This window comes from Azolla caroliniana, unplaced genomic scaffold (genome assembly GCF_043228905.1).
Source record: "Azolla caroliniana isolate FFs.n. ecotype wild unplaced genomic scaffold, voAzoCaro1.0.p SCAF_1, whole genome shotgun sequence".
NCBI classification, from domain to species: Eukaryota; Viridiplantae; Streptophyta; class Polypodiopsida; order Salviniales; family Salviniaceae; genus Azolla; species Azolla caroliniana.
The window spans coordinates 7,056,649-7,081,584 of NW_028230436.1; the positions used below are offsets into that span (position 1 = coordinate 7,056,649).

Genomic DNA, 24,936 nt, shown 5'->3' on the forward strand with positions numbered 1-24,936 from the left:
CTTTACAAAATAGCAAACAGAGTGACATGATTACACTAAAAAGAACCCAGAGCATGCTCTTCAGGATTCATTAATCAGTTATGCGTGCACTATCTCGCAAATGCTGCATTCCATGGTGAAACAGCTCAAATCAGATTGTTCATGTGAAAGGATTACGGACTTATGGAAACAATTCTTCATAGATCCATCTATTTGGTCTGATTATCGCACTGTCAAGGTAAAGAAAGGATATTGTGGATATTTATTCATGTGCATTTTTGTATATACGTATGTTTGAATGTAGTTTATGTATATTTTTGTCTGTCTGTAATCAATGTTTGTATGCATGCATATATATTGAGAGGGAGAGAGAGGATTTTCTTTTATGCAGAGTGCATCCTTATTTCCGGATCTTCGGCATAGAATAAATGGTGGTTCCTTGTGGATTGATGAATGCTACAATCCCTATTGGGTTTATGAAGAGCTCAAAAGGAGAGTAAATGCTCCAGCAAGCCATGGAAAAAGCATAGTAAAAGAGAGTTTGATTAACTATGGAAATTCAAAGGAAGATATTGCATTTATAATGGCCTTACTGAAAGATTGTGGCAAGAAGAAGGACGTTTGTAAAGGTTCTCAACTACATTCTGAGATTCTCAAGACTGATTTGCTTGAGAAAAACCCTTATATAGGCAGCACTTTAATCAGTATGTATGCCAAATGTGGTATGCTTGCAACAGCACAAAAAGTGTTCGAAGAGCTTCCATTTCGGAATGTCTTCGCGTGGTCTTCATTGATTTCAGGCTATTCACAACAAGGGCAAAGTCGTAAAGCTCTAAACTGTTTTGAAAAAATGAAAAGCGAGGGTGTTACTCCAGATGTAGTCACTTTCACAAGCATCTTCAAGGCTTGTGGTAGTATAGGTGAAATAGAGAAGGGCAAAGAAATTCATGAGGAGATAATAAGCAAGGGATTTCTCGAGAAGGATATCATGCTAGGTACTGCTTTAGTGGATATGTATGTGAAATTTGGCATGCTTATGAAAGCACGTGAAGTTCTCGAAGAGCTTCATGTCCGAAATGTAGTATCTTGGAATGCTCTTATCACAGGGTACTCTCAACAAGGACAGTGTGATGAAGCATTGGATTGTCTTGCACGATTGCTAAGTGAGGGTATCTTTCCAGACACAATCACCTTCATTTGCATATTGAAAACTTGTGCCAGAACAGGAGCAATAGAAAAGGGGAAACAAATTCACATTCTAAGTAATAGGAGTTTGTTGAGGAAGGATATTGTGCTCGGTACTGCTCTAGTGGATATGTATGCCAAATGTGGCTTGCTTTCCATGGCACGGCAGGTGCTTGAAGAAATTCCTGTCCGGGACGTAGTCTCATGGTCTACATTAATAACAGGTTATACTCAACATGGGCAAGGTCAAGAAGCATTGAACTGTTTCGAAAGAATGCAAAGTGAGGGCCTTTCTCCTGATGCTGTCACTTTAATCTGTATCTTGAAGGCTTGTGGGAACATAAGAGCTATAAGCATAGGTGAAAAAATTCATGAACAGATTATTGCTAGTGGAATGCTCGGGAAGGAAGATGTTATGCTTGGCACTGCGCTGGTGGATATGTATGCGAAATGTGGTGCACTTGAAAAGGCACAAGAGGTGATTGAAGAACTTCCAGCCCGAGATGTAATCTCCTGGTCGGTGCTTATCACAGGGTATGCTCAACAGGGCCGATGCCAAGAAGCATTGAATTGTTTTGATCGCATGAGGAACGAAGGCCTCTGTCCTGATGCTGTCACCTTTGTTTGCATCTTAAAAGCTTGTAGCGTCACAGGAGCTATAACCATCGGCGAACAAATTCATAATGAGATTCTCAGGAAGGGTTTTCTCCAGAAGGATGTCATGGTTGGCAATGCTCTGGTGGACATGTATGCAAAAAGTGGCCTTCTGTCAAAAGCACGAGAAGTGCTCGAACAACTCCCTTGTCGAGATGTTGTATCTTGGAATTCACTAATAGCGGGATATGCCCAACAAAGACAAGGCCATGAAGCTCTAGTATGTTTTGAACAGATGCAAGAGGATGGCCTTTCCCCAGATGACGTCACATTCCTATGTGTGTTGAGTTCTTGTAGTCACTCAGGTCTATTAGATAAGCCCCAAATGCTTTTCAAGGATATGACTAGGAAATATGGCATTATCCCTAACTTAGACCATCATAATTGCATGGTAGTAGCTTTTGGACATGCTGGAGACTTTGACAATGCAATATCAGTGATTAAAGCCTTGCCGACTTCGGACTGTCCTGAAGTTTGGCTTGCACTTTTGGGTGCTTGTAAGAAATGGGGGAATGTGAAACTGGGAAAGTTAGCCTTTGATCAAGCTGTACAACAAGATCATAGTTATTCAGCAGCGTATACATTGATGGCCAATATTTTTGAAGCTGCAGGCATGCAAGAAGATGCAAAGAAAGTCGAGGCCATGAGGCTACAATATGCTGTTGGTATGAAGTGAGAAGGCTATGTGTAGAATGCCAGATTCCATGGTGTGAACAAAAGTCTCAGTGAGCACTATAGTGATGAATTTAGCGAGTTTCAGATGGCAACCACGACATTACAACATGCTTTATGATGTGAAGGAACGCACTCTTGAACATCATAAGAGCATCACAGACTGGAAATTACCTAAACCTGTCTATAAGATATCAGTCTCTGTGGGCCACATGTGAGCGAGAATGATGAATTCAACTTGTTTACCAGTATACCGATAGGCTTCAACTGTGCAACATTAAGAGGGAGAGAAGTTAGTTTATTTCGTAATTCATTGGGGCGATCATTTTGTACTTCAGGACCGCATGTCATTGATAACCACGGTAGATAACCAGGATGGCTTTACGTGCCTAGGGTTCAACAGATAAGCTACCATGGTATGAACACCAGAATGTGGTCTATAGCCTAAATATAGCACTGGGATGTTGAAAAGGCATGGCTTCTCTATTTCTTTCATAGGCCATGTTCTAATGGTGTATGGAATCTACATCTACTTATTTGGTGATGATAGAGCATGGATAGCATATATTCAAATCCTCTTGGGCAAAAAAAAGTTACTTGTATGATTGAAAGAAGGGTCGTGACTTGCAACGTGGACATAGTAAAAGGATCGTTTATGAATGCATACCAAGAACTTGGCCATCATACTGAGGTGAAGTTTCAAATGTACACCTTTGGATTCAGTTGTGTGTCCTACTCTTAAGAACCTGGAAATAAAGAGATAGTGGTGGAAGATGCAAACTCTCTTCCTTTCATTGGTTTTGAAGAATATATGCTCCTGCTCAATCTGACACGATGTTGTCTTGGCTGTCCAAGTTCTTGTGCTGTCATACTGAACATTTCCGTGTTGAGAGGAGGAAGTAGAGATGTATGAATCGATGGATGGATTATAATGTCGACAAGGGACCAAATACAGTATATGCAATGGGGCCGATCCCATGGTGAGGATATTGAGCTTGGGTTCTCTCAATTTTATGACTTCTTATTTATTTATTTTTCATGAGCAACAGGATTATATGTAGAAAACAATACATATTGGTACCAAGATTTTGATGAAGCACCCTGCCCATGCACTTCTAATCATGAAAACATACCGTTTAATGGATTAGGACTTGATGAATTTCGATTCTATTCTGTAAACATCCAAACTAACAAACAGCCAGAGAGAAGAAGTCACGAGGGAATGGATTTTAGTGTTATTATCATCAGATTATCATCAAATTGTCATAGTTTTCCTTCTATTTCCGTCATGTTTTGTACTTTTGGTTTTTTACTAAACTCCCTAAATGGCCCTAGTGTTATCGAATTTCATTTCATCTGAGTTTCTTCAAAATAGCTGAGTTTCTTCAAAATAGTATTTGTACCTTTCTCCCTTTCACTCCACCAAAAAACAAAAAGAAAAGACGCTAAAAACGAACGTGAAGATGAGAGCGAGAGAGAGAAGGGAATGATGGCAGGATTACGAGGATCAGTAATCAAAGAGTACGGAAAATCAAAAGTTGGTACGGAGGCTCCGTACAATGGGGATGACGGCTCGTCTACGTGGCGTACGGAAGGTGCACCATGGACCTAATCATTGGCTACCCTGACAGCCATCAATCACAACATTTTCCTCTTTAAATACTAGGATTAGCAACAAAAAAAAAAATATCCTCATTGAATGAAGAGATCTCTGTCTTCATTCCTCTGCCATATTTATGTTCTCTTCGATTTCCGGGTCGTACGATGTCTGTACGGACGGAGGGGGGAGCGCTCAAAAACAATAATATACATATGAGGTCTCCTGTTTTTTTTTTAGTGTTTTTACATGAATCATGATATCTTCAATTAATTTTAATTACTCGAGATATGCCTCCTTTTCATCCCAAGCTTATTCTCGTTTTTATTCCTTTGTTCTTTTTCAATGCTGATATTTATATTGAATCTTGATCAACCAAGCTACTCTCAAATCATTAATTATCATTCTTTTGTACACATATATATGTATACGCTTGTATATATATATATATATAATACATATATATATATAGCACAATCTCGGAGTCAGAATTGATCCAATCTCCTCATTTCAGGAATGTAATGTGAACATTCGTTGCCTACAAACAAATCTGACTTCAATTGAAAATATCTGGTTATTCTAACTAAAATCTAAAAGCACACTGATAATGCATTGATCGGCCTCTTTCGATCCATATGGATCTATCTCAATCCCCATAGTCCGAGAAATCCATGTGAAAAACCTTGCTTGAGCATGCCACTTGTACATGCAATGATATACATATGTAAGAAGAAGCTAATTGATTTTAATACTAGGGTGTAGTTAAGTAGGGGTTTGATGAAAAGGATCATTATTAAAGTATTAGCATTCCATGGTGCAAAACAGTGATTATGATTATTAGGATTCAAATTTCAGTGGGATGGGTGACCGACCAGGTAAAAATGTGGGGGCTTTCCTAAATATGGTTGCTATTGGATTTGATTTAGCTAAAGTTAGTGGAAGAATCCAATAGGTATGTAAAAGAATTCATGATGGCATTAATGTGTTTTGAAAGTAATCTGTATGTATATGATTGATGCTCGGGAAAAAAAAAAAGGCCACTCAAAATCATTAGCATCATCAATTCATTCATGTGCAGCGAGCAATCACGTGATGTCCGGCACGTGCCATTGCTTTTTAATTTAAATGTCACGTGACATCCTCTCTCGCAGGCAGGCAGCCACGGCGTCTCTTCTTGTTTGGTTCCCCCCCCGCCCACCCTGGCCTGGGAAACCCCAACATGTGGGCAATTCTTGCTTCACTGATGAATTAATTCACTTTTTAACTCATTCAATCATTTCCTCCGTGCAACTATGCATGATTGCTCGATTCATTACTCAGCATATAACCTTATGACCTTCGACCAGCATCCTTGATCGCTAGTATAAATTGATTCTAACTTTCTCCACCCACCTGATTACCTTACAATTCATCCCTTTTCACTAATCTGGCTTCTGCTAGTTATAATTAATTTTATCCACTAATCCTCTGGGCCTAATTTTCTAATTGATCCCTGATTTCCAATTCCGAGTGTTCGATACTAGTACCCATCAATCAATCAATCAATCAATATCCAATGGATTCGCAGTGTCTGGATCCGATGATTAGATCAGTGGAATTATTAACCCAATTCGGGGATTCCAATTGTCTCTCTGGTTATATGAATAATAATAATAATGATAACGCCGATGATTGTTGCTACTATCATGTGGGGCCTGCTCCTCCTGCTGCTGCTGCAACGAAATCACTGATCCGGAGTAATTACCATGAATTATCGACAACGCTGGAGGATATGATTAGCCACATCCAGTATAATCACGGTGCTACTAATGGCTATACTCATTTAAAAGACAACGATAATGACAATCGACTGTCAAGCAAGTGTGTTGTTGGAGCAGAGCCTATTGTGCAGCCACAGGTGGTGGCGAGCCTCGAAGCTTACCTGGGCGTTCTGCAGCAAAATCAGGAGAATTACACACAAATTGGCAATTACAACAACAACAACAACAACAACAACGATAACGATGAGAATGAGAATGATCATGATACGTATAGCAATAGTAATAATCGTAATAGTAATTATAATTATTGCGATCCTAACGGTCAGTGTGAGTTGGATTCTGATGCAATTGTGGAGGCGTCCGTGGAGGTGGTTGGCCAGGGCGGCGGTGACTACTACGGGCGGCGGAATGGAGTTGTGCCGTGGAGGAGGTGTGGACATGAGCTGCCGCCTCTGACGAGTGTCCAGGCGGCGCCATCAGCAGGAGCGCCACCTAGGAAGAAGGCGGCGGCGGCGGAGCTGGAGCCATGGTTTTGGTCGCCATGGCTCACAGCCGCCCACCCTACGAGGGATTCGCGTTCTCCGCCGCCCGATGGCCCGATCCCCATGGCCATGGCGGCCACGAATCATGAGGAGGAGGAGGAGGAGGCAGCAGCAGCAGCAGCAGCAGCATCCAGGAGCCCGAGGAGGAGGAGGAAGCGGGCGGCGCAGTCGCGCGCGGCCGCCGCCAGGAGGCGGAGGATCGGCGAGCGGCTCAAGGAGCTGCGGGAGCTGGTGCCCGGCGGGCGGCGTGTGGGCGTGGACCTCGCCACCATGCTCCACAACGCCGCCGCCTACGTCCGCTTCATGCGCGCCCAGCACCTCTGCCTGCTCCGACACCTCCGCCTGCCATCCGACGTGGCCAGGCCCGGGCCGCCGCCGTCCACGTCGCGCCCATCATCCGCCGCCGCCGCCCTCGACCTGCTCTGCCACCTCGCCTCCTCTCACCTGCTGCAAGAGCGCCTCGCCCACGCGGGCCTCTGCCTCATGACCCTGGACCATGCCAACTCTCCACTCATCTCTCTCCAATCCACTTCTAATTACCTTCTCCACCCCAACCCTAACCCTAACCCTAACCCTAACCCTAACGCTAAGCCTTCCATTAACCCTAAGCCTCACCCTAACGTAATGTACCATAGCCTTTTACACCCCACCCCTAACCCTAGTCCTAAGCCCACTCCTAACCCTAACATAATGTACCATCACATTTTACACCCCGCCCCTAACCCTAATCCTAAGCCCACGCCTAACCCTAACATAATGTACCATCACGTTTTACATCCCACCCCTAACCCCAACATTAACCGGAAGACTTGCCCTTACCCTAACCTTAACAATATTAACTTTGCTGCATTAGTCTAATGTAATGTTTCCAGATTGAACGCGGTATGATTAACTCATTGATACCCATAATTACTTAGTCCCTCATTTTCCCATTATAATCATTTTAATCATTCCTAAGCTGCCCTTATATATATATCTTATCATCATTGTTAAATTTGCGATTATTTTCGTTATGTTCAGTATTATTATTATGATCATAAGAAACTATCTCCATTTGTAATTGAATGAGTAACGACTATTATTGCTATTATGGCAACGTTACAAATATATTAATGCAATGCGCAATTGAAGATAAAAATTCGGCTACACTAAAACCATCCACACTAGAATTTTAAAATGCCTATTTTTTTCTCCGTAGCATCTAAAAAAGGCTATAATTAATCCAATATATGTAGTGATTTTCCACCACCACCACCACCCTAGTTATGCCAAAATAGTAGTTAGTAGTAGTGGTAAATATTGATCACTAATCTTGGTCATGATTTCTTATAGTTGTGTGTTATCGTAATTCAATTTATTATTCTACTTCCCAAAGGCTCCACACATTGGGCTAATGTAAAAGTTTGGTAATTACTAGTGTTATACTTGTAGGTTCCTTATGACTCTCGAGTCATGTCACATGTATGCTTCATATACGCGAGATTTTCAAAACCAACTACAAAAAACAAATTAACATAGTGGTATGGTATGCTCACTACTTGCATTGTGGATCTAGTCGATGACATGCTCTGTATTCATATTGGGACATTCAATGACTCTCTTAATTATTTCATCAACCATGTCTCATTCGACGTCTTGTTTGAAGATATGGTTCTAGTACAAGGAAATGCATGGCACAACACTATGAGACATCTTCGAGTGGGTCATTGATACATAGTTATGCTATAATGAATACATGGCACAACATTGTGTGGCTTTAGGATAAAATGTGGTCATCCCCCAAGTCAAAAATCAAACTTAAATGGACTGATACCACGTATGGGGAGATTTAAGGTTCTTACAGTAATGAAACTTTCATACCTCGTCCCGACTCCATAATATTTGCATTGATCACTAAACACTAACGGATATGTTGTTGGCACTTGGCCTACTTCCACCTAATCCACGGAGCTTTAAGGGGAGTGAAAGAAAGAAAGCTCGTTCTTCACGTGAAAATATTGAATTCCCACGGTTGAGCTTGAAGGAGTGTATTGGGATAACAAGCTCAACCTTGCACACTCCTTAGGGTACCTTACACACTCCATGGAGCTTGAGGGGGAATGAACAAAAGAAAGCTCTTTTTGCGCCTAAAAATAATATGTCATAGTCGAGCTTGAAAGAGTGTATTGAGATAACAACCTCAACCTTACACACTCTTTTGACTTAACGAAGAAGAGATTTTGTTCCATTGAATGAAGTGGATACCTTAGATATCCCATTCACTCATCCATCATTGCTAAAGTGTTCATGATTGTTGCATGTAATTGCATAGAATCACTATATGAACCACACCCTCTCTCTTGTATAAAGTGTTGATTGTAGGTTGGCTATCCTTCAATATTTATAGTCGGTTTACAATTGGTTTCATTTGTAACGTCATTGTATTATAATCATTCGCCATTTTTCTTAATACATTTTCTTGATGAATTTAGAGAGGGAGAGAGATGGAGACCGAAATTCCATGTGTTCAACCCCTACATTCCATTGTGGCATCTAGTAAATTAAGATGGTAGGAGTAATAGAGAACCACTCTGGTAAACTAATTACAAAGAAAAAAGATAGAGATGGAGAGATCCATGGAAGTTCAATTGCGATCTATGAGACAATGCCAAGCCCGTGGCAAGAATGAAACTTGAGTAAAGAGAGAAAACAAACATTTTTAACTTCCATGGAAGACCAATTATGATATATGAGAGGGGGCCTCGCCCATGGTGAGAATCAAACTTGGGTTCTCTCAAAATTATGACTTCAATGCTATAGTGTAAAGCACATAAACGAGTAGAGCAAGAGAGACAAAGACAAAGGATAGAGGAGGAGAGGCCTAGATGGTTGTAGCTCAATTGGTAAGGTTGTTCGATGGAGACCAAAATGTTATGTGTTTAACCCCCTACATCACACAATGGCATCTAGTAAGTTAAGAACCTATCGCTACAGGGGTTGACTTTATGTCAATTAGTATCACAAGTTCACAACACCATAGTGGGTTTTACCGTGCCATAAGAACCTTGCGACCATTGGAGTAGTTAAGGTAGCAAGGTTGTTTGAATTGACATGTGTTAGTACGCACATACTTTTTACGGACAAGGACGAAGATGAAGAGAGCATGCACTACTACTAAGGAGTATGTGATGTTAGGTCCCTCGGACACGGACAACGTCGGTAAAAACATACGAAGCCTTGCCATGGACACGATGAGAGTTGTAACACACACACACACACACACACACACACACACACACATGATATATGTATAGTTATAAGTTATAAGTTATAAGTTATTATACATAATGAAACTCAATCCTATGAGGATGGGGGGTGCCTTATCTTATACATACAACAAGTATACAGATTTACATACATATATGTATGTATGTATATGTTACACAGGGAAAGAGAGAGAGAGAGACACACACACACACAGGACAGGGTTAGAGAGGGAGAGGGAGAGGGAGAGGGAGACAGAGTATCAGAGGGTTGGGTTAGGTATACGCAGGTTGATGGCTACCACAATGCTCCTCAACCTTCCATCACCATCACCATCACCATCCTCATCATCAACATTCTCTAATCCCATTCGCAGACACATCAATATCATCACACCCCCTCCTCATCGCAATCAGTGTATCCTCCCATCGCACGCTGGCAAGAATGTTGGAACTACATTTCCACCTCAGTACAGGGATCATGCTGCTGATAATGATAACGATGGAGTAGTGCAGGTTTTCCATCCATCCATCGTCATCATTGCATCATTTTACCTCACCTTCAGTTTTCTCATTTTAAAAGGATATAAGAATCACATTCATATGCATACTCATAGACGAGAGATAGGTCACAAATTTGATGTCTCCATGGTATAGGTTATGCGACACAAATCTATCTCCGTAAAAAAAAACTTATTTCAATGTTGGGGCTTACCACATGGAAGGTTCAATATAGCATTGTGGATTGTATCTACAAATTGACATGTATTTTTTTTTTATGTAATACACTCAAATGCTTTCCTTTTTTGATGTTCAACATGATGATGGTAGTGTGAAACACATATCATGAAGCTGAACAGGTTCCTACCTATACACTGCTGTAGACAAAAAGGGTTTCTTTAGGCTAAACTGATATGGAGACTAGCATGTATGCAATGGTTTTTTTTATGCTCAGTATGGTAAATTGTGAATTATATCTGCTAATTGAAAGGCTCTTACTATATGGTAGACATGCAAATTATTACTTCTTTATCCTCTGCATTGTAAGGCAGTTTTATAAAATTAGGATTTCCCTTGGATTTTCAACACTGCATGAAATGGTTTGTTTTCCATCTAGTGCTACAAATATGGGACATAAATGTCCTGCAAATTGCAACATGGCACCGTTCACCTGATGTAATGTATTTTATAGCAGATTATGCTAATATTTCTGAATTTTTTCAAATGTCTCAAGGTGTAACCTACCTAAAAATAGGATAAATTGTTGAGAAACAGCGATAGATACTCTTTTTGTTGATGTGAGTGGCATAAAAATAAATAAGAACATGAGTGTCAGCAACATTAATATATATATATATATATATATATATATATATATATTAGATAGATAGATAGATAGATAGATAGAGAGAGAGAGAGAGAGAGAGAGAGAGAGAGAGAGAGAGAGAGAGAGAGAGAGATATTGTGACATTTATGTGCAGGCCACATGGAGCTCTAACATTGGAACAGTGTTGATGATTGGATTAACCGCGTTTCAAATGTCTGCACCATTTTCTTTGGAGAATGGCAATTTAAATTGGCATTTAGGAATAGCTGAAGCAGTGTTGTACTCCCCAGATACCAAAGTTCCTAGAAATGCAGAAGTGGCACTTAGGAGGGCTATTCCAGCTGTGAACCCAGCTACAAAAAGTATACAGGTATTTATCTCATTAACTCAGTTCATTTATGTCATTGGATGTATCATTTTGATCCCATATAACACATTGGCATTGCTAAAAAATGTGAATGTATATCTTTCTTTCCTTGCGACATATGAAGTCCATTGCTTATTTGTGTAGGATTCTCTTGAAGATCTATTTTATTTGCTTCGAATACCTCAGAGGAAACCATTTGGCACCATGGAAAGTGATGTTAGGAAAGCTTTAAAGGTGAAGTTGCGACTTCTATTTTAGGGTATGCAACTCTTGTATATATAGCTAATTAACTTTGGGATTGGATTATCAACTGTTTTGTATATATAGCCATGATTATTATAGTGCATATCTTGTTGTGGTGGATATTTGAAAATGTTGAATCAAGCTAACATTTCCTCTTTGCCTCCAACTCCAAGGAAACCAACAAACCAATTTTATATTAAAAAACATTGTTAGTAAATTGTTGCATATTTGACCTTTGCACGCTGATACCCAGCTTATATTGTTATTGTAGTAATACTTTATTCTATCGCCGGAAAACTTCAAGGGGTGGTGAAAATCCACAGAACAATGTTTACTAGGAAATAACCAAGAGGTTGCTATCTGATGTCAGACTGGAAACATTGAAAGAATCAGACACATATTTGATATTGTGTTGAACATAACAAGCAAACATGCAAAAATGAGTGAAAGAAATAAAGCTGATTGTAAGATTCCATACTGTTAATAAATCTCATATCTGACCCACACAAAAACATTGCCCCAATTGTGGAAGATCTTGTGGTGTAACAAAATAGTCAAGAAAAGCTTTCAGAACTTATAATTTATCAGCAGGAATTTGTAGGTGTACAATCTAGGAAGCGATCGACTTTGTCCTAAGAAGGTGGCATTTTGTGGACTAGTCTAGAGCAGATGGAATAGAGTTTCATCTATGATAAGAATGAATGCTATTCACAAAATTACCTTACTCAAAATTTCAAAGGTCGGAGTTCTCTATCTTTGATGCCACACAAAGCTGCTTCTAAAATTCAGTGCTAGCATGAGAGGTTTTAAATTGTGTTCTGGATGATGAGGTTTTATGGTGCCAAGCAAAGAGGGAAAATATATTTGAATTTATGGCTTGAAGCAATCACCTTTCTTTTACTGGTATGAGAAAAGAGGACCTACATACATCTTATGTTGTGGTCAGGGAGCGCTTGTAGTTGAAATGTTTATAAAAGCACCAATCATTTTCCAGCTGCCATTTACCTAGTGTAATTCATTATATCACGGACACTTGGCAAGTGAAGCAGATTATATTTGATCGAGACAGAAAAACTTCCGACACTCAATAATGCAGTACTGCTTAAAAAGCTACTTACTGACTGAGAATATTTTGTTTGCACTTAGGATGTGGATGTGATCAACTAGCTCTGTATATCTACTAGATATTGAAGATATATATGAAATTAACCATCAAACTGTCCTACAGTTAGGCTAGGTTTTCCTAGATTACTGGGATATGCCCTACCATAGAAGTCATTGGCTCCATTGGCTCCCACTATCTCCAATCAATCCTCCATGGAAGCACTAAGATTAAGAATCAATTTTCGCCATATATCTAAAGCCTTTTAGATGGTTGAAATGAGATCCATTTGTGAGCTGGTTTTGCTGTCTAGAATCCTCTTTATGGAGTACGCAATTTAACATGTACTGAAACATTTTATCTGGGAAGTGTTACACATCCACAAACGATTTTGTACTCTTAAGTGAAGCAATGGTAGATCTCTAATCAAGTCATTCTGTAACATGAATGATGTAGTGCCTTTCTTACATTGTTGAAACTATACGTTAAAATCGTATGGCAGATTGCAACAGAAGAGAAGGATTCAATTTTAGCTGCTGTGCCTGATAATGAGAAAGAGCAGGGTGCAAAATTGTTGGAAGACTTAATATCAGCCAAGGTAAACTCTACCTTACTTCCGTGTTGATTGAAAGATTCTATGCTTGTGCTTCAAACACTAATCTTTCTCCATAGAATTTCTCTCAGAGAATAAGTTTCCTTGATGTTGATTATTGAATGCACGCTGCACTTGTCCTTTGTAGCAATATCTGTATCATAACTTAGATCACTTATTTTTATAACTCGACAATCCCAAAATTTGAAAAATCATATTGTGCTTTAAATAATGAATGTCAGATCTTGCTTTCTGGTTCAATGGTTCCTTCTTCAACAATCTTCAAACAGAAGAATTTATGTCTCTGAACATCAAATCATATCACTTAACACTTTGTACAATAATCAATTTTTGAGATGCTAGAGTTGAATAAAGTAACAAGGAAATAGTGGAAGTGTTGATGTTGCTTTGGTTGTTGTTTCATTAGGGAGGACTTCAAACACTTTTAGGTTCTATTTCTGATAAAGATCCCGATAAAATATCTTTAAGATTGGCATCTTCACTTGAATCAATTGCTCAATTGGAGCTTTTGCAGGTAGAATCCATAGCTCATTTAACTCCGATCTTTCAAATTGAGTATGTTTTCTAGTCTCAATTCTCCTTGAACAGGCACCTGGGTTGCCATATCTAGTTCCAAACGAATATCAACAATTTCCGAGGTGAGATAGCATTCTCTCTTTCTCTGGTTCATACAAGCAAAATACATACAGACATCTATATATGTATGTGTTTGCATACCTTATGTTTCTATCCATCTACATGTCTGCATTACATATTGTATAAAAATATACATTTATGTATAATATTATATTACCTGAAATAAAGGTAATCTAATGTGTATATTTATGAATTAGGTTAACTGGACGTGCTAAAGTTGAGTTCACTGTAAAACGAGGTGATGGCTCTACATTTACAGTTGCATCAGGTGGAGGGCCAAAGGACACTGGCACAATCGAGGTAGTGATCCAAAATGCCCTTTTGCAGCCATTTCTTTTTTACTCTTGCTTGTGATATAATTTATAATGCTTGTCTGAGTAGAAACAGCTCGTGGTATAAAGGTTCCTATTATGTAATCATGGTAATTTATTAATCCCTTTCATTAGTGTTTGAAAACGTTTTCTCATTTTCTACATTTTTGTGCCAATGCTTAGTTAATGTGTTTATATGGCATCAGTTTGAGTCTAGACAACTTCTTGTGCAATAAAAAGTAGCTGATTATAGTATTCTAGTTCTAAAACAGGAGTGCTTGAGGTAAATACAAAATGTAGGCAGTATTAAACAACGAAACCATGTCTCTTGAAGGAGATTTTGGAAATATCAAAGAGAAGACCCATCAAGTGTGAGAACTGATCCATTGAGTGATTCTGTTTGTGAAGGTGAAAAACATGTCACTTGGACATGACATTCACAAAAGTTGTCACAATTGACCAAAACAGGATCAATTTACCACGGGTTCCCTCTTAGCTCTGCCATGTGCACCCAAAGCCAATGAGGGAGGATCACACAAAAAGAGGCCTTGGCTATCCAACCGCCATCAATAACATGTTCTTGCACAACAGAAGCTTTGGACAAAAAGTGAAAAATATTATATGTCAGTATTGATTTGATGAAATGGCTAATGTAGACTCATTTGAATTATGAACATTAGCTATACTAGCTGTTCAGAGAGATCATGGTGCTGCATTCATTGGATCTCTGAACATGATCAGGGGAACATGTATTTCTCTGTTGCTTCTATTTTAACTTTGCGGAATGGAGATGTGTGCATCAATTCGGATATGATATTGACACTTGTTGCTCAATATAATGCCCCTCCTTTTCAAGCTCTCTGATGGGCTAGAATGATATTGACACTTGCTTCTCAATATAATGCTCAATATATGATATTGTTTGTATGGGAGTTGTGCTAACATCTGGTTTTTAATGTCTCAAGGTAGGTGCTAGAGATAGGAACCACTCTCTCTGATGTGAGTGATATAAATATAATGAAGAGTGTCATTGTGCATAACATCTTGAAAAAGAGAGAGAAGGGAAGAGAGCAATGTTATCCCATGTAATTTATCTTTCAATATTTCTTTAGAGGTAAACTGACTCTTTAGACTCTGACAATTTCAAAGCATATGCGAGGTACATTTAATGATAAGTGGCTATTCTTTAATACCAATTTATGAGGTTCTATTTTGGCAGATTGTTTTAGATGGCTACTCAGCACCACTCACATCTGGAAATTTTGCTAATCTGGTAATATCATAATCTGTTAAGCATGTCTTTGTTAAAAATATTTTCTGAAGATTGTTCATTTTGCCTGCTAATCCTGTGCTCTTGTCACTTGATGCAGGTTCAAAATGGCACATATAATGGAATGAAATTAAGAGTTACTGAACAAGCTATTATATCAGACAATGAACGTAGTGAAACAGGCCAAAGTTTGCCAGTCGAGATCTTGCCAGCTGGTGAATTTCAACCATTGTACAGGACCACATTGAATGTTCAGGTAAAATGAAGTATAGCAGTAGGATGTCCTTTTAATTAACCAAACCAAATAGGAACTTCTTCTGATTGGAAGTCATAGAAGTATAGCATAAGAAAAGAAAGTATCATAAAAATAGGGAATAAAAACTAGAAGGACAAAAGAAATGGGAATTCCAGCAAGGGAAAGGAAAGCAAGTAGAGACATTACCATTGTAATCCCATTTTGTCAGGAATATTTCTGGGAAAGTAGCTAAAATGCAATATTCTAGCGAGTTTCTTTATATGTCATCCGTTTTGCTTTTTGCTTTATTTCAGAGAAAAATCCTTGTGCTAGTGATGACTAGAAAAACTGCCCAAGGGCTAGATTTCCCCTAAGTCATTTTGACCAAATATCATGACATCTCATGGGATAAAACAGCTCAATTCTGATATGAAAATGAGTTTCTACCCTAAATCTTGATCTTTTTTGTAATCGTTTGGTTTTATATCCATCTAAATGGCTTTTTCCCTAACTTGATAAATTACAAACTGCTTTGAAATTTTCTCCTCCACATTAATATTGTAGACCTATACAGGCCTACCTGTTTGGATAAGGAATGGCATTCCATATTACAGTAGGTATATAATATCATTGATTCATTCAATCTATAACTAGGATTTGCAATATGTTTTATAGGATGAATGTCTACATTCATGGTTCTTCATAAATTGGTTTATCTCAGTGTTGATCGCATGTCATATCTCTAAAGAGAACTTTTGCGTGCTTTTGAATGATATTTCAACTTCTGTTTTTTTTGGAATTTTTCAAGGATGGGGAACTTCCAGTTCTGCCACTTTCTGTATATGGGGCCGTAGCAATGGCTCATAATCCAACATCAGAAGATTATTCATCTCCATCACAGTTCTTTTTCTATCTATATGACAAGCGCAGTGTATGACCTCCGTTTCTGTCTCTTTAGTGTTGATCCATATGTAAACTAATGCATATATGCTTCATGCTTCAATCGATAGAAAAAGCTTAAATTTTTTCTTTGAATTGTGTTTTCCAGGCTGGATTGGGTGGTCTGTCATTTGATGAGGGCCAATTCTCTGTTTTTGGGTAAGTGTTGATTGAAGTATCTTAGAATAAAATAAACCAGAGTGAAGGGTCCTAATTTGGTGTGGTTAGTCCATATTAACGTCTATTCAATCATCAACTGCTTTCAGGTATGTTACCAAAGGCAAAGAGCTGCTTTCACAACTCAAGTCTGGCGATATTATTGAGAGCGTAAAACTGGTGTCTGGTGGTGACAAGCTTATAACAAACTGAAACTTCCATGCATTATCTATCATGATTGTCCTTATCTATCTTGTATGTGAGGATTCCATGCATTATGGACCTTGTTGTATCACATAACTTTTCTGTCTTTGTCCATCATTCAAATGGCATTACTTATAATTATTTCCTGTACATGAAATGAAGGTTGTGAAAACATCGGAAGCATAACATTTTGCAGATTCAAAGATGGCTGGCTAAAACAGGGTCTTAATTCTAATTGAGATACAAAACCTTGTATTACTAACTTTTTCTCTGCCATTATCCATAATTTAAATAGCATGAATTCAAGGTTGCAAAATATTGTAAGTTCACATCTTGCAAATTCAAGAATGACTCAAAAACAGTTAGTTGAGCAAAACTACTATGAGTACGTCACCATGTTTCTTGGTAAATTTAGTTCCTTCAAAATTCGCAGACAGCCTTGAGTATGTTATGTAAAGAGGAGCATTGATTGCTATTGATCTCATTTAGTTTGATCAATTACAAAAATTAGAGTTTTAAGTATTTGCATTCAAATAAATGTTGGAGAAAACATTATTTCTGTGCTTTCCAAGAAGCCCACAAAAGCTTGGAAAAATGCTTTGTTCTGTTTCTCGTAGAGCAAAGTAACTATCTTAATGTGAGCTTGACATTTTGAACTCGTTTAGTTCTTTTCTCTTTCTTGTGGTTCAAGCTTCAAATTGTTAATACTAGTACACCCATAAAAAGCCCTCTGCTATTATGATCTTGCTTTATCTTTGAGTTTTAGTGTGGTCCATATACATGATGTTTCCCATAACCTTTCCATGTGCGGTGAATTTAGATGACACACTTTTTAAGGTGTCTATTAATATTGAAGTGATGACCTACATAAAGTATACTTAAACAAATAAAAACACTTGAAGGGGATAATCATGATACAAAAATGATGATGACCTACATAAAGTATACATACACAAATAAAAACACTTGAAGTTCCTAACCATAATACAAAAATGATGATGATGTACATAAAGCATACTTGATACTTCACACAGTTTTACTTAGGAGAAAGGATATGTCACACTTTTTAGCATGTTTTCCTTTTGTTTCCTCATCATCTTGAGCATGTCATTTGGCAATATGTAATGTCCATATTTGAACATTCCCATGATCTTATCCGTGTGTTTGGTTATTTGACCACATCAAAATCATGAAAGACAGCACTCTTTTAGTGATGGAATGGGACTTTCCAAGTCTATAATATATAAAATTTGAAAATGTATAGATCACTTGCATGAAATTTGTTGGGATGCTACCACCTTTCACATGTAAGTCCATGTTGAAATGGAATAGGCAACACATTATGATGGTATTGGAAGAAATATTGCAAGAATTCTAAGACAAGTAAAATACAAGTACATTTCCTTGACAGGTTTAATAAAACTAATACGAGATATGCCAATAGCAGCAAGTAAATATATTGTTGGGACACCCAAAAATTTGTGGTTTAAATCTCACGACTAGCTTCTTGGTACTCAAAACTGAAGGTCATCATTTTTTACTCTTTTTTTTGTCAATAATGACTGGATTTTGTACTTTTCTTATTATATAAAAGAGAAAATAGAACATTACGTTATGGTTTGACATGCAAACTCATGACATATTTTTGAATATTGATGAAGATTAAGAAACCCTCCATACAATTAATATCACATTAGTGACAAGTGCTTCCTTGAAAGGGTTTCTAATTTGTGAGCAAAACATATGTACATCTTAGCTTAGTCCGTGTACAAGATTTTACCTCATAAAACCAACTCAGAACATGTTGGTATAACAGTTAATATTGATGTTACAAAAAACAAGCACTTGAGAGCTGCTTACAACAAAGACTTCACTTTCTGAATGATAGCACAATGGCTGAGTTTTTACTTTACTCTTTAGTGTGTCATCAAGTATAGAGGGAGGCTGAGCATTTGCAAAATATACCAATCTATCTAGAATGATTTTACATGGGTCAAATATACCATACTATGAAAGTGGCACGCCATTTGAGAAAGCAGCTACTATTTTGGAAACAGTACTTCCCATAGACTTGCTCTTCAATTTAACTACTTTACTGGCATGAATTGTATCTTCCTTTTTCGAATTATCTCGGTCTACTCTCGAAATCGGTCGTATCCTTGTATTGGACTGAGTGTTGTGTGAAAGATTAACACTTGCACTCTTTACTAATTTCTTCACATAGGATGTCTCTTTCCTGGAAGCATCTTCATATTCAGAAGAATTCACACTGGGAGCTTTTTTGCCATTCAATGGTTCACCTGATACAGAAGGCTCAAAAAGAGGATGTGAGTTGTGATGTGGAGGACTACATGATTTTCCTATGATCTCACTTATAGGTTAATTTGGTAGCAATATTAATTGCATCATAGATTGATCTACAATTAAAAAAATATGCAAAACAACTAATATCAGTACTAATACCTTGAATGGACTTATGTAGTCCCAAAGGCACCCGTTTTTCAGTATTCTTATTTGCTAAAGACTGGATCCCATGGTTGTTTTCTTTCACATTCTTTTTTACTTCCTCTCGTGGTTCTAATGTACGCTCCCTGCAATAAAAAATACAACAAAATAATCCTGTTATATCAGTCAATATATTCAGAGATATCAGAGGCAAACAAAATGGATCAGAATGAAACTCAAGGACCAGGGAAACATAGTTTTGCAATTTGTATTTTTATCTCCTTTTCTTTAATGGGAGATCGGGAACCTTTAAGTTCCAAAATTACTTTGGTAAAGACGTGGGCTTCCTTTGCACTAGTGGTCTTGTCACCTCCTTGGACTTCCTATCTAAGAAATCAAACTGCCTCCTCAATTGGTTCACCGCGCTGCAAAAAAAGAAATTTCTTATGAAGTAGTTATGCAGAAGGATGAAGGATTCAAGATATAATATACATGTATGCATACCTGGGATACAAGTACCTAGATGGATCTTTGTTGCTTAAATATTCTTTCAGCATCTCTGGGTGGTACTCAAGGATCTGGGGGAATAAAGTGCATTATTTAGGACACAAAGCACATATAAAGTATCTAATTGATTGTGTAAGAAGCAAAAAGATTGATTGTTTGCTTATTTAGTTACCTCCCTATATATCAACTCTCGAACATCATCTTCAGCTAATTTTTTCCTTTCAAAATCAAAATCAGCTTTCAATGCTGGCTGTGATGAAGGTTCCCTTTCTACTTTTGCCAGGCCTTTAAAATATGGATCTGCCAAAGCCTGTGGACAAAGTCTTTCATTTTGAGAAGTGTGCACCTTAGCATTTCAGGTACAAAGGTGTAGAGAATCCAGTTTCACTTAAAATGTCACCTCCTCTGCCGTTGGACGATCTTTTGGATCAAAAGCAAGAAGCCTCTGTAGAAGCCGAACAGCTTGTGGATCAACATTAGGGAATTTTTTATGGAATTGTACAGGCTGCTTTCTCCGCATGTTGCCTAAGTATCGCCTTGCCTTTTCATTCCGAATCTAAACAAATTAGAAAAATAGTTGAATTTTAGTCACTAGTTGAAACAAACAAAATAAAATAGAACTTAGAATGGACCACCCATGATCCATGGCAGGGCATAATTTTGACTTCAGAATTGAATTTCTTCCTAGACTTGTTTGTATATGCAGTTTTCTTTTGTGCAAAAATAGGACAGGGTTTATAAACGCTTAACTCACTTAGGCATATGACTTGCATTTGAGTCCTTCATGTTCCATTTAACTAGTAAGATACTTGGTCGTTCTCATTCTCTATGGTTAGCATGCAAATTTTACATTTTGAGTGAGGACTATTATTGCAATGGATGAAGAGTTCCATGATGTGATTTCTCATAACATTAAATCATATCTTGAGGTAAGTTACATGCTCTAGTTTCAAACTCTGTAACTTCTAGATTAAATAAAACACAATCATGTCATGCACAACAACTTTTAAATGGTACAAGAAACAAACCCTTGAAATAACATCAGCTGAAGGGGTTCCAAGCATGTCAGTGATAAGGTCGAGTTGATTTACAACATTCTTTCCAGGGAAAAGTGGTTTTCTAGTAATCAATTCTGCAAAAATGCATCCAATGCTCCAGATATCGACTGCAGTTGTATACTACAATAAGAAAGCAAAAAGAGAAATAATGTCTCCCATAAAGCAGATATAAGAAGTACTCTCAGTAGAAAATATTGCATATTACCTTGGAATAAAATGATCCACAGAGTTCAGGTGCACGATACCATCTTGTTGCCACATAATCCTGGTGTGGGGATGAAAATGGTGTGTTTGTACAAGAGAAGTAGAATACTAGCATAATGCCCAAACTTCTAACAGCAATGAGATGTTTACTTACAGTCCAAAAAATCGCAGAGGATGAACCATTCAATGTTACTCGAGCTAATCCAAAATCACATATTTTGAGCTTGCAATCAGAATTAGCCAATACATTCTTTGGCTTGAGATCACGATGAAATATATTGGCTGTAAATAATTGAATATGTGCCAGAAAACCCCCGATTAGAAACCCTTCCTCAAACCTCATAAGCAATGCAAACATTGATATACACTGATACTTTTTGCTAAGCCCATATGCTTAGCAACACGCATGTTCAAATAGATATATACTAAATTCTTTCTCTTAACTCTGTATGTTTGGCAGTTCACATGTTCACATAGCTATGCAGAAAATCTGTCTTGTAACCCCATATATCTATCTATACATATGTTCATATAAAAACACAATAAACCATTTGTTCTAGCGCAATATATCTATCAATAGACATGTTGACATAGATATACAATAAAAAAACACACTAAACCATTTCTTCTAACCCATAAGTGTGCAGTCTGTCAATGCACACATTCACATAGATATATATTGAACCCTTTCTTCTAAGCATATATGCCTAGCAATGCACATGTTATCTAGATACACACCCAGAGACTAGCACAGATGTTCTGGAGTAAAACACAAATTATCAATGTTAGTTATAAATGCTTTATCAAGAGGAGCATTACCACTGTGAATAAACTTCAAGGCACGGAGAAGCTGATACAAAAAGAATTGATAATGTTCCTGTGAGAGATCATCATTCACTTTGATGACTTGATGGAGGTCCGCTTCCATGAGCTCGAACACAACGTAAATGTCTTTGAAATCACGAGGAGAAGGAGGAAGCAAGATGTGTTTGATTTGTACAATGTCAGGATGTCTTAGAAACCTAAGAAGCTTGATTTCCCTTAGTATACGAACAGCATCCGATACATGATCAAACACATCATTTATCTTCTTGATGGCTACTGTCTCTCCTGTAAGAGTATCAACTGCAGAGCAAACCACTCCGTAGCTTCCCTTCCCAATCATGTCCAAGACATGGTATCGATTTGCATCACCATATCCAGAAAAGAAATCAATTTTGCCCATGCTTGATATCTTTTATCTTGAACAATTCTCGTGAGATCAGATATGAAAAATCCTTACTTATTTTTGACCCTTCAGGTATTTGTGGGTATTTATTTGCCCAATTGATAGCATCACCATACCCACAAAAAACATCAATCTTCCTATCCTGGATTTCTCTTATTTTGATCAATTGGGGCATGTGATTTGGTGATACCCAAGATGAGATATCAAATATCCATATTTAAATTCTTTTCTTCAATATATTTGTTCAATTGATGATATCATCATATTTAAAAAAGGCTTTTTTCCTAAGCCCGATTGCTCTTGCTTTGATAAACTGTTTGGTGATACCCACAGATGAGACGTTAAACATTCCTATCTTGGTTATTTCCTTGAATGTGGGTCCCTATTTCTCTTACTTTTATCAATTGTGGCATACAGTTGTATACAAAGATATAAAGGATATCAATGATCCATATCTTATTTCTTTTCTTCCATGTAGGTGACGATATGTATTTGTGTGTAAGTATATATTTGATCAATTGATGGCATTACCATCAATTGTATGTAACGATACAGTTGTATATTATTCCATCATCTATGAATTAATTATACGAGGGATAATACCTGAAAAATCTTTCAGAAGACCTTTTGGTTCTCAATATGATCTATGTGTGACCTTTTATTGATTCAGGATAGTTATCTGCGATGATTATGATTGATAGTTGATAATGGATTATTTGCAATTGATAATTGATGATGATGATCGGGTTTCTTCCTTTGCCCTAATATCTCAAGTTGGGCAGGGCAGCAAAAGAATGGAACCTCAGAGCTTGAAAGAGAGAAAACAGAGCACCACAAAAAGCGGAAAACAAAAAAAGAAGAAGAGAAAAGTGCTGAGGTGATAAGCAAGATTACGGTGATGATAATAATTCTACGACTTGGGGTTCTTTTCTGCTACATCGATGCCTCAAATGGGTAGCAAGAAAAAGAGATGCTCAGAGCTTGAAACAGAGGAAACAGAGCATCAAAGGATTACAATGGGGGCACCTAAGGAGCAAAATAAAAATGAAAAAAGGAAACAAAAGCAGAGATTCAGCAGTCAGATAGGCAACAAGAGGATGAGTGAGTGCCCCCAATTCAGATCTTGGTGCAGAGAAAGCATGAAAAACATGAATGGATTAATATGGGCACCCACAAGAAGGAGGAGGAGGAGGAGGCCAGAAAAACAAATTATGAAGGGCACTCAAATTGGGAAGCAAGAAAGAGGAAGGAAGCTTAAAAACAGAACAAGCAATAACAAACATCAGGTGAGTAGTGAAAGAAAGAAACAGAAGGAGAAGAAGAAGAAGAAGAAGAAGGAAGGAAGGAAGGAATGAATGAAGAATAGTTTAACTAGCTTGATGGAGGAGGAGGAGGAGGAGGAGGATGATGATGATGGTGATAATGATGTGGGTTCAAATCCTTCTTCCTCCATCATTCTTCAAAGGCGAACATGTAGATAGATGTACACACATACATACATACATACATACACACATACATATATACATATACACATACATACATACATACACATACATGCATGCATACATAGTGGAGTGGGGGTGGGGGTGTAATGTGTGTGTACAACACACACACACACATTATATCAATTCTTTTAGTGAAAAAGAAAAACTAAGTTTTCTCAACTTATTCCATTCATTTCCTTTAGATGGTTTGGTGGGTTACACACACACACACACACACACACACACAGATGACATGGACCTACCATTATAAAAGCTCTCCCCATCTCTTCTTCTTCTTCTTCTTCTTCTTTTTTCACCTACAACCAACCTCCTTGTGTTATTGCTCTCTAAAGATCTTTTTCGAAAGAAAGCAATCCCAACTTATCGACCACCATATTTGAGGCATTCTCATTATTGAGTCTCTCTCCTTCCCCCCCCCCCCCCCTCTCTCTTTCTTTGTGTCTCTCCCCGCCCCTTATTAATACCTTTCATTGCGAAAGGAAAAAGACCACCATAACTATCTTACGATGGAATTTGGCCCACACCACCAAGACTAACTTACAACGAACTTTGGATTTGTGTGGGATCCAAACCACAAGAACCCACTCCCAACGGACACACTGACAAGTTCAGATGATGACAAACATGATGACCTGCCACCTTTTTATAAGTGTCGCTCTTCATGTCATGGATTCCTCGACTTCTGAAACAATGAAAATTGTCGCATAAGGAATCCTTGCAACATATTTCTTCACCCCAACTTGTGAATCAAAAGTAAAGGGATTGAAGCATAGGGTTAAATACCTAAAGTACTCCAAAATAACTTGGAAGTGGGGCAATACTCCGCTCAACTCAAACGAACACAAAATCCCAATTGGTGGGAGATATTTAAACTCTAGTCAAAGGCATCCACGCTACATTGATTATCATCCAAACCATTCTTGCCATTAGACAAGAAACAAATCCAAGCCTA

The 24,936-nt window shown here is 37.9% G+C and overlaps 3 protein-coding genes across 3 annotated transcripts; 2 read left to right on the top strand and 1 right to left on the bottom strand.

Moving 5' to 3' along the window:
* The first annotated feature begins 15 nt into the window (after window positions 1–15).
* LOC147868708 (pentatricopeptide repeat-containing protein At1g06140, mitochondrial-like) lies at window positions 16–3,071 on the top strand. The gene is made up of 2 exons (XM_087322619.1): window positions 16–217; window positions 371–3,071. Exons 1-2 carry the CDS (start codon window positions 101–103, stop codon window positions 2,492–2,494), a joined length of 2,241 nt encoding a protein of 746 aa, XP_087178745.1. The 5' UTR covers window positions 16–100; the 3' UTR covers window positions 2,495–3,071.
* A 6,839-nt stretch (window positions 3,072–9,910) lies between these two features.
* On the top strand, window positions 9,911–17,350 carry LOC147868709 (Cyclophilin-like peptidyl-prolyl cis-trans isomerase family protein). Its single transcript, XM_087322629.1, has 12 exons — window positions 9,911–10,147; window positions 11,113–11,328; window positions 11,470–11,559; window positions 13,173–13,268; window positions 13,690–13,797; window positions 13,872–13,921; window positions 14,117–14,219; window positions 15,450–15,503; window positions 15,601–15,756; window positions 16,544–16,666; window positions 16,784–16,833; window positions 16,941–17,350. Exons 1-12 carry the CDS (start codon window positions 9,926–9,928, stop codon window positions 17,041–17,043), a joined length of 1,371 nt encoding a protein of 456 aa, XP_087178755.1. The 5' UTR covers window positions 9,911–9,925; the 3' UTR covers window positions 17,044–17,350.
* Window positions 17,351–18,741: 1,391 nt separating this feature from the next.
* Window positions 18,742–23,784, bottom strand: LOC147868710 (mitogen-activated protein kinase 9-like). Its single transcript, XM_087322639.1, has 10 exons — window positions 22,068–23,784; window positions 21,403–21,530; window positions 21,250–21,309; window positions 21,015–21,164; window positions 20,387–20,542; window positions 20,159–20,296; window positions 19,984–20,057; window positions 19,806–19,904; window positions 19,498–19,625; window positions 18,742–19,334 (listed from the first exon to the last, which is right to left on the bottom strand). The coding sequence occupies exons 1-10, from the start codon at window positions 22,471–22,473 to the stop codon at window positions 19,042–19,044; spliced, it is 1,632 nt and encodes a 543-aa protein (XP_087178765.1). The 5' UTR covers window positions 22,474–23,784; the 3' UTR covers window positions 18,742–19,041.
* Window positions 23,785–24,936: the final 1,152 nt, after the last annotated feature.